This window comes from Podarcis pityusensis, assembly GCF_964106645.2.
Source record: "Podarcis pityusensis genome assembly, chromosome: 6".
NCBI classification, from domain to species: Eukaryota; Metazoa; Chordata; class Lepidosauria; order Squamata; family Lacertidae; genus Podarcis; species Podarcis pityusensis.
Genome location: NC_138030.1, coordinates 86,779,839 through 86,793,938, shown reverse-complemented (window position 1 = coordinate 86,793,938; position 14,100 = coordinate 86,779,839). Strand labels below are relative to the sequence as shown.

The window sequence follows — 14,100 nt, the reverse complement described above, 5'->3', positions numbered from 1 at the left end:
TGCTTTTTTTAAAAAAAATATTATTAGGAATTTAAACAGAACATATTATCTTAAAAGATATCATCCTTAATTCCTCCCTCATTTTTCTCCCTTCCCCCTCTCTCCCATAAAACAGCCCCCCTCCCCCCGACTTCCCTCAGTTCCAATCTCTGATTTCTCTATAAATGCTATTCCCTGCATGTTACAAAATTGTATAAATCCTTAATTTGTCTAACTGGTTATTATCAATAAAAAATGTGTGAGTGTTTATTCAAAACCTGCCAAAGAGTCCAATTCACTTTGTTGCATCTTTAAATACTTTGTAAAAGATTCCCATTCATCTTTAAAATCACAGTTATCCTTGTCCCGTAGCTTATGTGTCAATTTTGCCAATTCTGCATAGTCCATCAGTTTCTCTTGCCATAATTCTTTAGTCGGGATTTCCTCAGTCTTCCATCTTTGTGCTATTAAGACTCTTGCCGCCATTGTCGCATACATGAATATGTTCTTCAATTTCCTTGGCAGGTCTTTTCCTACAATCCCTAACAAGTGCTTCAGGCTTTTAAACAAATGTTAGATGGAACATTTTCTTCAATTCATTGTATATCATTTCCCGAAAATTTTTAATTTCGTTACAGTCCCACCACATATGGTAAAATGTCCCCTCCTTTTCTTTACACTTCCAACACATATTTGAGCTAGTTTTATACATTTTTCCTAACTGCACTGGTGTCATGTACCACCTATACATCATCTTCATTACAACCCTCATTTGCAATCCTGCACGTTCCTACTCAGAAGTGGGTTGCATTGAGTCAAGAAGCCAAGACGTAACTGGTAACTGAACGAGGATCGGCTGTGTGTCTTCTCCACACCATGGCCACAATTCTGCCGTATTCAGGACTTTCTGCCAGTTGCAATGGCATATCTGTCATGATGGCAGCATATACCGTATTTTCCGCTCTATAAGACGCACCAGACCACAAGACGCACCTAGTTTTTGGAGGAGGAAAACAAGAAAAAAAATATTCTGAATCTCAGAAGCCAGAACAGCAAGAGAGATCGCTGCGCAGTGAAAGCAGCAATCCCTCTTGCTGTTCTGGCTTCTGGGATAGCTATGCAGCCTATATTCGCTCCATAAGATGCGCACACATTTCCCCTTACTTTTTAGGAGGGAAAAAATGAGTCTTATAGAGCAAAAAATACGGTATTTCCTGGTGGATAAGTTGTCCTATTGCTCCTCAACTGGCGGATCTTGGAAGTGGCGCTGTTTAGTAACGGTACAGCAGCGACTCCCTTGGAGACACGATCGCTCATGCAGCTATAGTACGCAAGGAGCCGGATTTGCGTAGGGAAAAAAGTGCTTGAGGCAATGCGTGTTGCATCTGTTGTTTTTAAATTGGCTATTTTCTGTCCACTTGCCTCCATCCCCAGCTGGGGCTTTCCCTGGCAGAATTGTTAGAAAAACAGGAAGTGGGCTGTCAGAATACTTGGAAGGCAAATATGGATATAATAAAGCAAGCGTGCCAAGACGCAGAAGATTTCACTGAATGAAATGTTTTTCCTGGGGCCCAGGCTGCATACAAATTGGGGACAGATTTTCATTTCATCTGGTATGACTCATGCAGCTTACTGATTTTAGCTTAGTCATTCATGACAAGCAGTTTGTCGCAGGGTTTCCCCAGCTTTTGATAGTAGCCAGGGATGGTGGTTGACCTTGTTTTCTATAGTGGAGGCATATGTCACTCTACACTAATATGTGGCTTTGCACGTCAGATATAATCCCCAGATTCTCAGATTTCTGAAAGAAAGAGAGAGAGAGAGAGAGAGAGAGAGAGAGAGAGAGAGAGAACGAACATTTTTAGCAATTCTGGAACCTGAGATGTGAGGCCAAATGTAGAGACATAATTATCTACTTTTGTTTCGTGAGAAGCTAGACTGTGCTCCCCTTACCTTAGGACAAGTTAGCTTAAGGGTGTAAGACTCTATCAATCCTCATTTTTCCAAACTTAATTTTGCTTCTCCACATTTCTGCAGCAACTTGAGTTTGTTTTATTAAAAAATCATTAAAATTCAACAGTATTTTACAGCAAATTTCTCCTGATAAACTCATTTTTGTGTGCAGTTTTGACTAATGTGCACATTTTTCCAAGCAGTTTTTCCCTAACATGACACATTCTATCTGCTTTCTTCACTAGTATATGCATTTTCATGCACACAACAGATGCCTTTTCGTGCACATCGGTTGGAGAGAACAGCATTGCAAAATTCAGAGAGGTGCGAATTTCTAAGGGTAGCTGTGTTTTGGTCTGTTTATTGGTTTGAGAATTGCCAATTAGGTAGCTTTGTATTAAAATTTCACCCCCATCCCTATGCTAGTTTACTTTTTGCCACAGGTATCATACAATGTAGATTTTCCTTGCCTCGAACAATATAGGAGCAGTAACATAGCCCTGAGGCAGTAAAGACGAACCAAGTTTCCCACCATGGATAGTCAAAGGAAGGGAGAATCCATGTTGCACAACACCTCACCAATCCAACAGACATGGAATAGATGCTTCATTGTCAAAGTCTCACTTTGACCCCTTTGGCAGCCTCTGTCACAAACTGGGAATCACTGGTTGACCACCTTCATTCGCCAGCGCATGTTAAGTTAAGACTTTCATCACTGGCCAAAGAACTGAACAAACACAGAGACAAGATCTCTGACTAAAGTTCAGCAGCTGAGAGAGGGAAATGAGGAAAGGTCTGCCCTATTTTAGCCTCATCTCTTTCTTTTGCCTCTCCTTGTGTCCCCTCTTTTTCTGTCAGCAACCAAACCGTCCTGATGAGATGAAGAGAGATGCCTCTGCTGGGAAACAGTGAGATAGTGGCTGGCTTCCAATAAGTTTGGCTCAGGCTGCACAACTCTTACTGCAAAAAAAAAAAGTATAGCAACCTATACTATATATATATAGCCTAGGACTTGCCGATCAGAAGGTCGGTGGTTCGAATCCCCGCAACGGGGTGAGCTCCCATTGCTCAGTCCCTGCTCCTGCCAACCTAGCAGTTCGAAAGCACATCAAAGTGCAAGTAGATAAATAGGTGCCGCTCCGGCAGGAAGGTAAACGGCGTTTCCGTGCGCTGCTCTGGTTCACCAGAAGCGGCTTAGTCATGCTGGCCACATGACCCGGAAGCTGCACGCCGGCTCCCTTGGCCAATAAAGCGAGATGAGCGCCACAACCCCAGAGTCAGTCACGACTGGACCTAATGGTTAGGGGTCCCTTTACCTTTACATATATATACATAGTTTGCTGCTGCTCCAGACTTGAGCACTAGCACATAGTCCACCTATGTCAGATAGCTAGCTGTCAGGGGTTCAGGAGCAGAGGCAAGGGCAAGGGAGGAAACAGAGAGCGAGGGAGAGGAGGCAGAAGAAAAGATGAGTGATGACGACGACCCGAGATCTCCGAGTCTTTCCAGTGAATCAGAAGATTCACAGAAAGGAGCACCAGTGGCCAGGGCAAGGGGGGAGCCTAGGGGGACACCCCAGGAAGATAGAGCCAGAGGGGACTCAGAGGGGAGCAGTTGGAAATCGGGACCAGCGTCACCGCCAGAGAGCAGGGAAGAGGAAGGGCGCCAGGGATCAAGCGCTGGCAGCTCACAACAGGGGGGAGGGCACGAGTCAGGAGTGGCCACACCTCCATCGGGGAGCGAAGAAACGGTCAGACGGAAGGTGGAAGGTTGGGCGCGCGCGCCAAGTTCAAATGCACAGGAAGGTGGCGCAGTAGGCAGCCCGGAAAGGGAGCCAGGTCCTAAAGCCCGCCGAAAGGAGGGAGAAGAGTCAGGGGGGTCAGCGTCAGCGTCAGAGGAATCCCGGAAGGAAGAGACCCCGGGGGGCAGAGGGACCCAGAGAAGAACAGTCAGGCGGAAAAGGTGGAGCAAGGCTAGGATATTAAGTTGGTGTACAAGGGGCGGAGACTCAGACGGAGCTTCGCCGATCTAACCATGAGACGTAGGGTTGCACGCAGCAGCTTGAGAATGGAAACTGTAACTCAATAAAGACTTTTATTTAATGATCGCTGGCTAGCGTGATCCTCTGTGAGCTAGGATCTGGAAGCAACTCTGACACTAGCAAAAAAGGTGAAAATGTGCATGAAAATAGGAACTAGCTTAAAACAGAGGGTTTGAAATCTTTCCACTTCCAGATATGCACATTCATTTTTGAAGTTTGAAAATCCAAGTGAGCACTTCCCTTTTGGATTTGCTTCAGTGTTATCAACACTGCTTGAATATCAGTCATTCAGTATTTGTACATGTTTCCATTAAAACAGTTCCAGATGTTGCATGAGATTGTACCATTAATTTCCAACTTGTTTTGTTTTGAGCGCATGCATGCATACTTACGGTGTGACTCATGCTAAAGAACCTGCTTTGCAGAGCACATCAGATAAATAAATGCAAAGTATATATTTAAAAATAGCATAAGAGATTCTCTTAATTTGGGGTATCCCCATTACATGAGAAAACAGATAAACATTTGAGAAAAGAAAACCTCTGGCTAAATTTTATATATAAAAAAACATGTCTAGGGTGTGGGTAAATTAGCTGGAAGCATCTACGCTAAAGTCTTAGGAAGGGAAGTTCAAGGTTTCCGCAAAGAACATCGTGTCTATAATCAATCATTCCCCCAATTTCCCACCTTCATTTTGTTGCAGGGCCCCACTTGTTATATATTTCATAACCAAGTATTTAAGATGAGTTACAATGGTTTCCAGCTTCCACCACCTCGCTGGAATTCCCCAGAGGTATTAATTAAATGGTGCACGGTGCATGTAAGTATGTAATTAAAGATACCACTCAAAATCAGGCATTAGGTTGGATAAGAAGGTACAACCTTTTGCCAGTATTTGCAGCTTCAAAACAATTTAGAGAAGTTGCTGGAGTTTCAGCATGAAATGGAACGAATATGCAGATGACACCCAGCTCTATCTCTCTTTTCCACCTGAATCAGGTAAAGTAGCTGACAGGTAGCTAGACAAGTGTTTTGAGACAATGATGGACTGGATGTGAACCAACTAAATCAGGGGTAGGCAACCTAAGGCCCATGGGCCAGATGCGGCCCAATCGCCTTCTCAATCCAGCCCACGGACGGTCCGGGAATCAGCGTGTTCTTACATGAGTAGAATGTGTCCTTTCATTTAAAATGCATCTCTGGGTTATTTGTGGGGCCTGCCTGGTGTTTTTAAATGAGTAGAATGTATGATTTTATTTAAAATGCATCTCTGGGTTATTTGTGGGGCATAGGAATTCATTCATTTCCCCCCCAAAAAATATAGTCTGGCCCAGCACATGGTCTGAGGGACAGTGGACTGGCCCACGGCTGAAAAAGGTTGCTGACCCCTGAACTAAATCCTTAAAAAATTAGAGGTACTATGGGTTCCAAGTTCTTGAGTCCAGTGGATGAAGACAGCATTTTCTGGACAGGATTGTACACTCCTGGAAGAAGCAGGTTCATAACTTTGAGGGGACTCCTGAATCCAACATTGTCAGTTGAGGTCCAGATAGCCACAATGTTTCTCCATTTAATTCTAGGAAGTGGCAAAATATTTCTAGGGAAGCACAAAAGGGGCAATGTGTATTTTAGGGACAGGATGAGTTTCATCCCACATGTTTTATTTCTGAAAAGAGATACTCTACCTCCATATTTGCACTTACATCGTAAGTATATTTTCTCTTATTTCAGTGGAGTTAAGGTTCAAGTGGCAAACTCAAGATTGCAGCCTTTTTTTAAACATTTGTTGTTGTTGTTGTTGTTGTTCAGTCGTTTAGTCGTGTCCGACTCTTTGTGACCCCATGGACCAGAGCACGCCAGGCACTCCTGTCTTCCATTGCATCCTGCAGTCTGGTCAAACTCATGCTGGCAGCTTCGAGAACACTGTCCAACCATCTCGTCCTCTGTCGTCCCCTTTTCCTTGTGCCCTCAATCTTTCCAAACATCAGGGTCTTTTCCAGGGAGTCTTCTCTTCTCATGAGGTGGCCAAAGTATTGGAGCCTCAGCTTCACGATCTGTCCTTCCAGTGAGCACTCAGGGCTGATTTCCTTCAGAATGGATAGGTCTGATCTTCTTGCAGTCCATGGGACTCTCAAGAGTCTCCTCCAGCACCATAATTTCTAACATTTAGTTTATTATAATTTGTGGAAACTGCCTGCAGGGGTCCTGCAATGCAAAGTTGCTTGCCTGAGGGTTGCTGCCCCCCTCTGTTCCTGCTCTGGAGCTGCCTATGTTCCCTGAACCAAACCAGCCTGGGATGCGGGTGATGCTGTTGTCTAAACCACGGAGCCTCTTGGGCTTGCCAATCAGAAGGTTGGCGGTTCAGATCCCTGTGACAGAGTGAGCTCCCGTTGCTCTGTCCCAGCTCCTGCCAACCTAGCAGTTCGAAAGCACGCCAGCGCAAGTAGATAAATAGGTACTGCTGTGGCAGGAAGGTAAACGGCGTTTCCATGTGCTCTGGTTTCCGTCACAGTGTCCCATTGCACCAGAAGCAGTTTAGTCCTACTGGCCACATGACCCGGAAAGGTGTCTGTGGACAAACGCCAGCTCCCTTGGCCTGAAAGCGAGATGAGCGCCGCAACCCCATAGTCGCCTTTGACTGGACTTAACTGTCCAGGGGTCCTTTACCTTTTTTTTTTTTTAACCTATGTTCCCAGAATCAAACCAGCCCGGCACCCTCTACTGGAGTCCCTGGATTTGTCTAACTCACCCTGTCAAAAGGTGGAAACACCTCCTCAACATGTTGAGAAAGCGTGTTCTCCTTCATAGAGAGCACATGATGCGGTGGGATCTGACAGGCCACGCCTCTGTTGCTGGGTGGGTTGGTATGGATGACCATCTGCAGTGATTGGGCAGTTGGGATACTGGGCAAATTTTGGTGTTGCCATTTAGGGGGATGGAACAAAGGTTATAAAATCAAGTCACACAGCACTGACTGGGCTCTTTTGCTGCGTGCATCGGATCACCTGCCCACCCTCCCTAATCTAGGGCTATTGCGTTGACCTTGCTATGCCTGTCATGGGGTCGTCTGCTTTTGGAGCAGGGGCCTGGTAGGAATTTTGTCCATCTGGCTGATTGGTTGGTGCCATTTGGTTTTTGCCTACTGCGTAGCAAATCGTCACAACTTGTAAGGTTGTGGTTAGGCATTGGTTAAAAAATTGGTTGGTGGAGGGGTAAGGATTGGCAGTGCCTGCCCCTCCAGTGCTGCTGCGGAAAGGGAATTCTGTTAAAGGAATCCAGGGGCTTGCCATTCTTTCGTCCATACCCCTGAATGGGGCTTAGGGCTGCGCAAGCCCCCGGGAGCATGCGGGGGGAGGGATGAGGGTCTGGTGCCCGGCTCCATGCTCTCCCCAATATTATTTTCCCTTACTGGCTTTCGCTGGAATCCAGAAGTCAGTTCTGTCCCAGGGCGGGGGACAGATAGTTGGAACCAATGTCTAAGCAACCACTCACATTTATGTATTTTAATAAACTTGTGGCCAAAATTATGCCAAAAACCTTAAACAAAAATTATGTGTGAATTGTGAATTATTTAGGGGTGGCTTGGGGGACCTCGACACGCAAACCCCTCTTCTCTCCACTGAGAGTAATTATAAAGTGAATATAGATCTATGAACTCTTGGAACAGCCTTCTAGCCCAATGTTATCAAACTGGCAGCAGCTCCTAGATGTGTTTTCAAAAGTAACTCCCATTCAGTTCTGTGGGGCCTATTCCCAGGTAAGCAGGCATGGAAGCCCTGAAGCCCAACTTTAGAGATGCTAAAAACTGAACCTGAGGTCCATTTGCATGCATATCCTGGGCTCTGTCACTTACCTATGCCCCGTATCGCCATGAAAGGTGGGAATAGTGAATGGGCACTCACCCTTTACCCACAGATTTGCATTGCGTGTTGAGGTCCCCAGGGCCACCCCAATAACTCACACATCACACCAATATTTTTGTTTAAGGTTTTTGGCATAATTTTGGCCACGACTTTATTAAAATACAAACATGTGAGTGGTTGCTTAGGCATTGGTTGCGACTAGCTGCCCCCACCGTGGGGGACAGACTGACATTCTGCAAGCCTGCGAAAGTCAGAAAAGGGGAATACATTTGGGGGTAGCGACGGAGCAGGCAACCTGCCCTCAGCCCTCCCCAAATGCAGCCAGGAGCTCTTGCAGTGGGCCGAGGCCCCTTGACAGAGTGGACAAGCAATAGTTAGCCCCCGATTCCTTTAACGGAATCCCTTGCAGCAGCAGCATTAGAGGGGCAGGCACAGCCAATCCATGCCCCTCAACCAACCAAACCATAAACCAATGCCTACCCGCAACCTTACAAGTTGTGATGATTTGCTACGCAGTAGGCAAAAACCAAATGGCCCCAGCCAATCAGCCAGATGGACAAAATTCCTACCAGGCCCCTGCTCCAAAAGCAGACGACCCCATGACAGGCATAGCAGGGTCAAGCGAACAACCCTAAATATAGGGAGGGGGGGACGGGCAATCCGATGCACGGGGCGAAAAGAGGAAGCCCTAGCCTCGTGTGAGGAGTTTTAGCATTTCTGGCTGTCAATCAACAAATGGCAACATTAACTTCTTCCCAACGACAAGGGAAGCCCAATCGCATCAGTGGCCAACGGTTGATTAGCCCGCCCCACAATTTTGGAGTGTCCTGGCGGCCCCCACCGCAACACGTGCTCTCCATGAAGGAGAACATGCTTTTCCAAATTTCCCCCAGTTGGTGCAGACCCATATTTCCATAATGCTGCTCTTGTTCATCCACCCATACCTTGCATCTAACTCTAGGTCCATGGCCTTTTTGCCCATTTAGTTGTGTCCTTTCTTGACTCTGGGGAATGTTAGCTTATCCCATGATTGGTACTCTTTTGTTTCAACCGAGCAGTGGAAATTATTGGTACATCAAAATGCTGTCCAAGCTAATTGGGAAAATAACTAGGAAAGCTGGCCCTCCCATGTAAATACTTCCTAAAGGCCAAAAATAAAATCAAAACACAATTCAGTAGCCCAGGTGGTCTGTATAAATCTGACTTTTATATGATGCATGGAAATAATAACATGAAATGTTTGGCTAGCGATAATTGTTTCCAGCGTCCAGATTTCAGAGAAGGAAACGATTTCATCCAAGAAAATTTTAGTCAAATCACCGGGGGGGCGGGGGGAGAGAGAAAGTTGTTTTTAACACCTCTGATACTTTTTTCCCAGAAACTGAGGGAAACACTTCCCAATTGAATGAATCAGCTGAATGAAAGGGAAAAAAATTACAGTAGATTATGATTCACTGCTTTGACCATTACATATATTTGAAGCCACTATTGATCAATATATGGAACACTATATGTATGATGTGTTGGCTGACTATTAGTCAGGCAATTCACACAGAGGTTTTCTTCCCTTAAAATAAGCTGTGACATTTTAGACGCTTTGGAAATGTTCTGGAGCCAGCCAGACTTTCTGACGTGATAGTTTTAACCATTCTTCTTCCTTCGTACTGCCCAGAGGAAAGAATATGCTTTCTTCGGTTGCTGCTACTTAGCTGTGCAGAGTTTTCTCTCCTTTACTTAACGAAAAGTAAATCAGCAGATGCAACTTCCACCATCAATGCTGTACAGGAAAAGTAGGGAACCGTCACAAAGGCCAAACTTCTCTCTGTCGTGAAACTCAGAGGTCTTCAACCTTTCTTCGGACCAGAAACCAAGGACTCAGCCATATAGTTGCAAATAAAACATTTTAAGTGCAATATAAAATGTGACATGAGATGGCGACGGTGAGCCTTATGGGAAATTCAGTGTATTTTTAAAAACATTTTTTAGAACGGTTTTTTATATGTGTGTAGATGCCACCCCAGGCGGTGTAGACATCTGGCCTTTGAAACGCACAAGGGTTGCTTTTTCATAGTGTGTTTTCTACTTAGGTGATTGCAGTTGTACATAGCATTGCGTGATAGCATCATATAAATTGCTACCCCAGAAGGACCAGGTGTGCAGCCTGGGAGTCCTTTTGGACTCACAGCTGTCCATGGAGGCATAGGTCAATTCTGTGTTCAGGGCAGTTGTCTACCATCTCCATCTGGTATGCCGGCTGAGACCCTACCTGCCCGCTGACTGTCTCACCAGAGTGGTGCATGCTCTGGTTGTCTCCCGCTTGGACTACTGCAATGCGCTCCTTTGAAGCTGACCCAGAAACTACAACTAATCCAGAATGTGGCAGCTAGACTGGTGACTGGGAGTGGCCGCCGAGACCACATAACACTGGTCTTGAAAGACCTACATTGGCTCCCAGTATGTTTCCGAGCACAATTCAAAGTGTTGGTATTGACCTTTAAAGCCCTAAACGGCCTCGGTCCAGTATACCTGAAGGAGCGTCTCCACCTCCATCATTCAGCCCGGACACTGAGATCCAGCGCCGAGGGCCTTCTGGTGGTTCCCTCATTGCAAGAAGTGAGGTTACAGGGAACCAGGCAGAGGGCCTTCTTGGTAGTGGCACCCACCCTGTGGAACACCCTCCCATCAGATGCCAAGGAAATAAACAACTATCTGACATTTAGAAGACATCTGAAGGCAGCCCTGCTTAGGGAAGGTTTTAAGGTTTGATGTTCTGTGGTTTTTTAATATTCTGTTGGGAGCCGCTCAGAGTGACTGGGGAAACCCAGCCAGATGAGCAGGGTATAAATAATAAGTCGTTGTTGTTTTAGAGTCATAGCCATTCATCTTGATTACTGATATGAAGCCATATCAGAGGAATGGCTCTTGTCAATTTAGGTCCTAAATGTAGGCTGGAAACCACTGTGGGTGAAACCTCCAATTTGCACAATCAAGTGCCTTAAAGGCATCTAAATTTTCAAAGGGTGCTTTACATTCTTCAGAGTGATGGACTAAATTTAGGAGTCTTCTGAATGGATCTTCAGTGTGTCAACTTAGTAGGAAACTGATCTGAACTGATATATTGTAGGATAAGCACCTTAAGCCTGTTAACAAAGAAATATTATACTCTATTATTGAGCCCTGCAAGAGACCTACACATGTCTAATTGCTTGGTGCCTTTACTAGGTTTGGGATGAAAACTATTTTGGAGTGTCTTCAAGCCTCTGGCATCTGACCACCCAATAAACAATTTCATCATACGAGGTAGTATTTCTGTATACTGTTTACAGAATTCTTTGCAGAACCCAGCAGGGCCGAATATTTACATTTCTTGAAATTTTTAATGGCATTCTTGAGCTCTTCTACATGGGCTCTTTTTCTACACTGGCTGATTTTTTGTTTTATTTTTGAAGCCTTTGCTCCTCTGAGATCACCTGGATGCTTTGGTTTTCTAATCATAACATGATTTCTCTACAGCCTCCTTCAGCTTCAGTAATGTGTAAATATTAGTAAAACAGAAAAAAAAACCTCTTTGCAAAATCTCTTGGGGTGTATGGAGCTCGTTTCCTGTTGTGAATTTAATTGCCATAATTTTCCACATGGCCCTTTTCCTTATTAACCTAGGTGACAAGAGTTTAGAACATTTTATATTATGGTTACGATATTATTTGCTGAACAGAAAGCATTCTCCCACTGATATTATTTTTTAGCATAGCCAATTCTCTTTCTTTTTAATCAATTTTTGAGGATGGTTTTAGTGTTGTATTAATTGACTACAAAAAGTTTAGCATTTAATGTCATCGTTCTTTCATGGTAAAGTGACAATTAGATTATAATTAGCAAGTTTCACTGATGCTAACTTCGGTTATACTAAATTATGGGTTAAAATATGTGACCATATTTGACAAAGTACGTTTTGACTGGTCAGATGACCAAGACTACTACAGACTTGCGAAATGATGTATAATCTTGGCCTAGTTAAACCACACAGAGATGACTGTACAAGGATATACTACTGTAGGTAACTGCGCTTTCCCCTCAAATGTAAAGTGTACATCAGTCAAAGGAAAGTATGTTTGGTATTTAACATTACAAACAGTGAGGGTTCAAGTGCGGTTTGATGGCATTTATTTCTGCTGGTGAATTTGAGGTCTAACATGACCAATGCCTTTCTTAGGATGTGAGTCTCAGCACAAAATGCACTTTGCCATTCTATATTTATATCCGATAGCCCTGCACAAATAGACATATACAAACTATAACCTGGGAATTCTGCATGGCAGACATTCTTAACCCTCTTCCTCAAGGAAACCAAGAACAAAAAGAAACCAGAGAAGGCAACTGGAAAATGTTCCACTCAAACATATTAATGGTTTATTTATTCTACTATAGCAGATGGAGATTCATTTGCGTATTCAGACCCAGAAATGTCCGTCCTAAATAAATTCACAATTGACTCAAATTTGGTTTTTGGTTTTTGGCAGAATTTAGGCCACAACTTTATTGATTACAGAAAGTGACTGGTTACATAGGCTCCGGTTTGACTAGCTCCCTGCCATGCAGGTAGCGCTGACCCAGGGTTCCAGCATAGGTCAGCCAAGGATGAACACCTGGATAAGCGGAAAGACAGGAATGAGCTAACTCCGCCACCCAAATGTCCCCCTGGACTCAGGCAGGGGCACAACCCCCTCTCAGGGATTGACCAAACCATCAAGTCCCTGGATTCCTTTAACGGAATACCCTTCACATAGGGATGGTGAGAGCGTTCTCCCATCCCTATCACATGAACCAGAGCCTATCCGCAACCTTACAAGTTGTGACGATTTGCTACGTGGCAGGCGAAACCCAAATGGCAACAGCCAATCCGCCAAGTGGGGAAAATTCCTGCCATGCCCCTTTCTCAACGACAGAAGACACATGACGGCATAGCAAGGTCAAGCGCACAGCCCTAAAAGTAGGGAGAGGTGGGTGGGTGTTCTGAATGCACGCACCGAAAGAGGAAGCTCTGGGTCACGTGCACGGGCATAAATAGGTCCCTCGAACCGTTTGGACTGCGTCCCATTGGCCAGATTGAACCCAACTTCAAGGGACCTACCAATCAGGTGTTGTGGCTATCCAATCGTACCCACCCACAACACAAGGTGTTGGTTTTCCAGGTCTCACCGCAATATGTGCCCTCTTTAAGGGAGGACCCGATTTATTCTACTATAGCAGATGGAGATTCATTTATCATTACTAATTTGTGCGAAGTCATGGAACAGTTTAAGAGAGGTTGAATGAAGGGCATGAGAAGCATAGAACAAAAACAAAAAACCCTTAAGAGAATACTCAGGTATATACACAACTTGATGAATCCCCCCACCTGCTGTCATTACGCTGAGCACCACCTTCTACTGTTTTTATTGAGATTTTATTGTAAAACGTCCGGGAAATATTGAGTTAAACTAAAATATCCTCCTTAGTGAGGCATATCTGGCTCCATCTTTATTAACTTTCAGGAAGAACTTGAACACACTCCTGTTTATCCAGGAATTTGATGGCTGAAGAATACTGTTCCTGGCAACTCTGAGATCACTGGATGATGTAATGCTTTTAACTGAAACTATTTCTTAGATGTTTCTAATTATAACTATATTAGAACACCTCTAAAAATGTGGATGTGTTTACTGCCCAGGGTTCCTTTGAGAGGAATGGTGCCCTATTAATTTAATAAATAACATAAATATTTGAATGGAAGCATTCTCCCCATCTATCTGGCATACAGGAAGTATTACCAACCCATAATAGTATGGTAGATTAGCCCCATTAATGAGATATTTCCTCCCGAACACCATGTCCTTTTCCATCTGAACATTGCGTGCAACAATTTCTCTGTGAATTTAGCATTAACAGATCAGAGTTAAAAACCAACAGGTGTGTGTGTGTTTTAAAGTGATGACAGAGCCATGGAAAAATGCGCAAACAGTTTTGACAAGATGTCAGTGAGGACCTTAAAAGAATGAGCGTGGAACAAAGTCTTTGCTGCACCGGACAAGATAAATCAAACAAAAGTAACACCCCAAAGAAACACCCTGGCAGGAGAAATCCTAACAGATTAGTCCAGCAGGTCTCATTTTTATTACTTGTCACAATTAGCACTACATTATATGGCTAAGTGGCAGCTTCTCATCGCCTTGTTTCAGGTCTTTAGCATTAAATGGGAAGCACCCTTTGAGAGAACAAGGGTTG

At 44.4% G+C, this 14,100-nt stretch overlaps 1 protein-coding gene across 6 annotated transcripts in view; it reads left to right on the top strand.

Moving 5' to 3' along the window:
- LOC308480619 (uncharacterized protein) overlaps positions 1-14,100 on the top strand; it is an 80,521-nt gene that overhangs the window by 59,924 nt on the left and 6,497 nt on the right. For 3 of the 6 annotated variants that reach the window (XM_081012387.1, XM_081012382.1, XM_081012388.1), the window contains one exon: positions 2,178-2,551. The exons of 1 other annotated variant lie outside the window; for it this stretch is intronic. In XM_081012387.1, the coding sequence (XP_080868513.1) occupies positions 2,178-2,304 (127 nt within the window). In that variant the 3' untranslated portion in view covers positions 2,305-2,551. Of the gene's footprint in view, positions 1-2,177; positions 2,552-11,058; positions 11,538-14,100 lie in introns of those variants that run through there. 2 more of the 6 variants (XM_081012390.1, XM_081012384.1) reach the window with 1 other exon arrangement.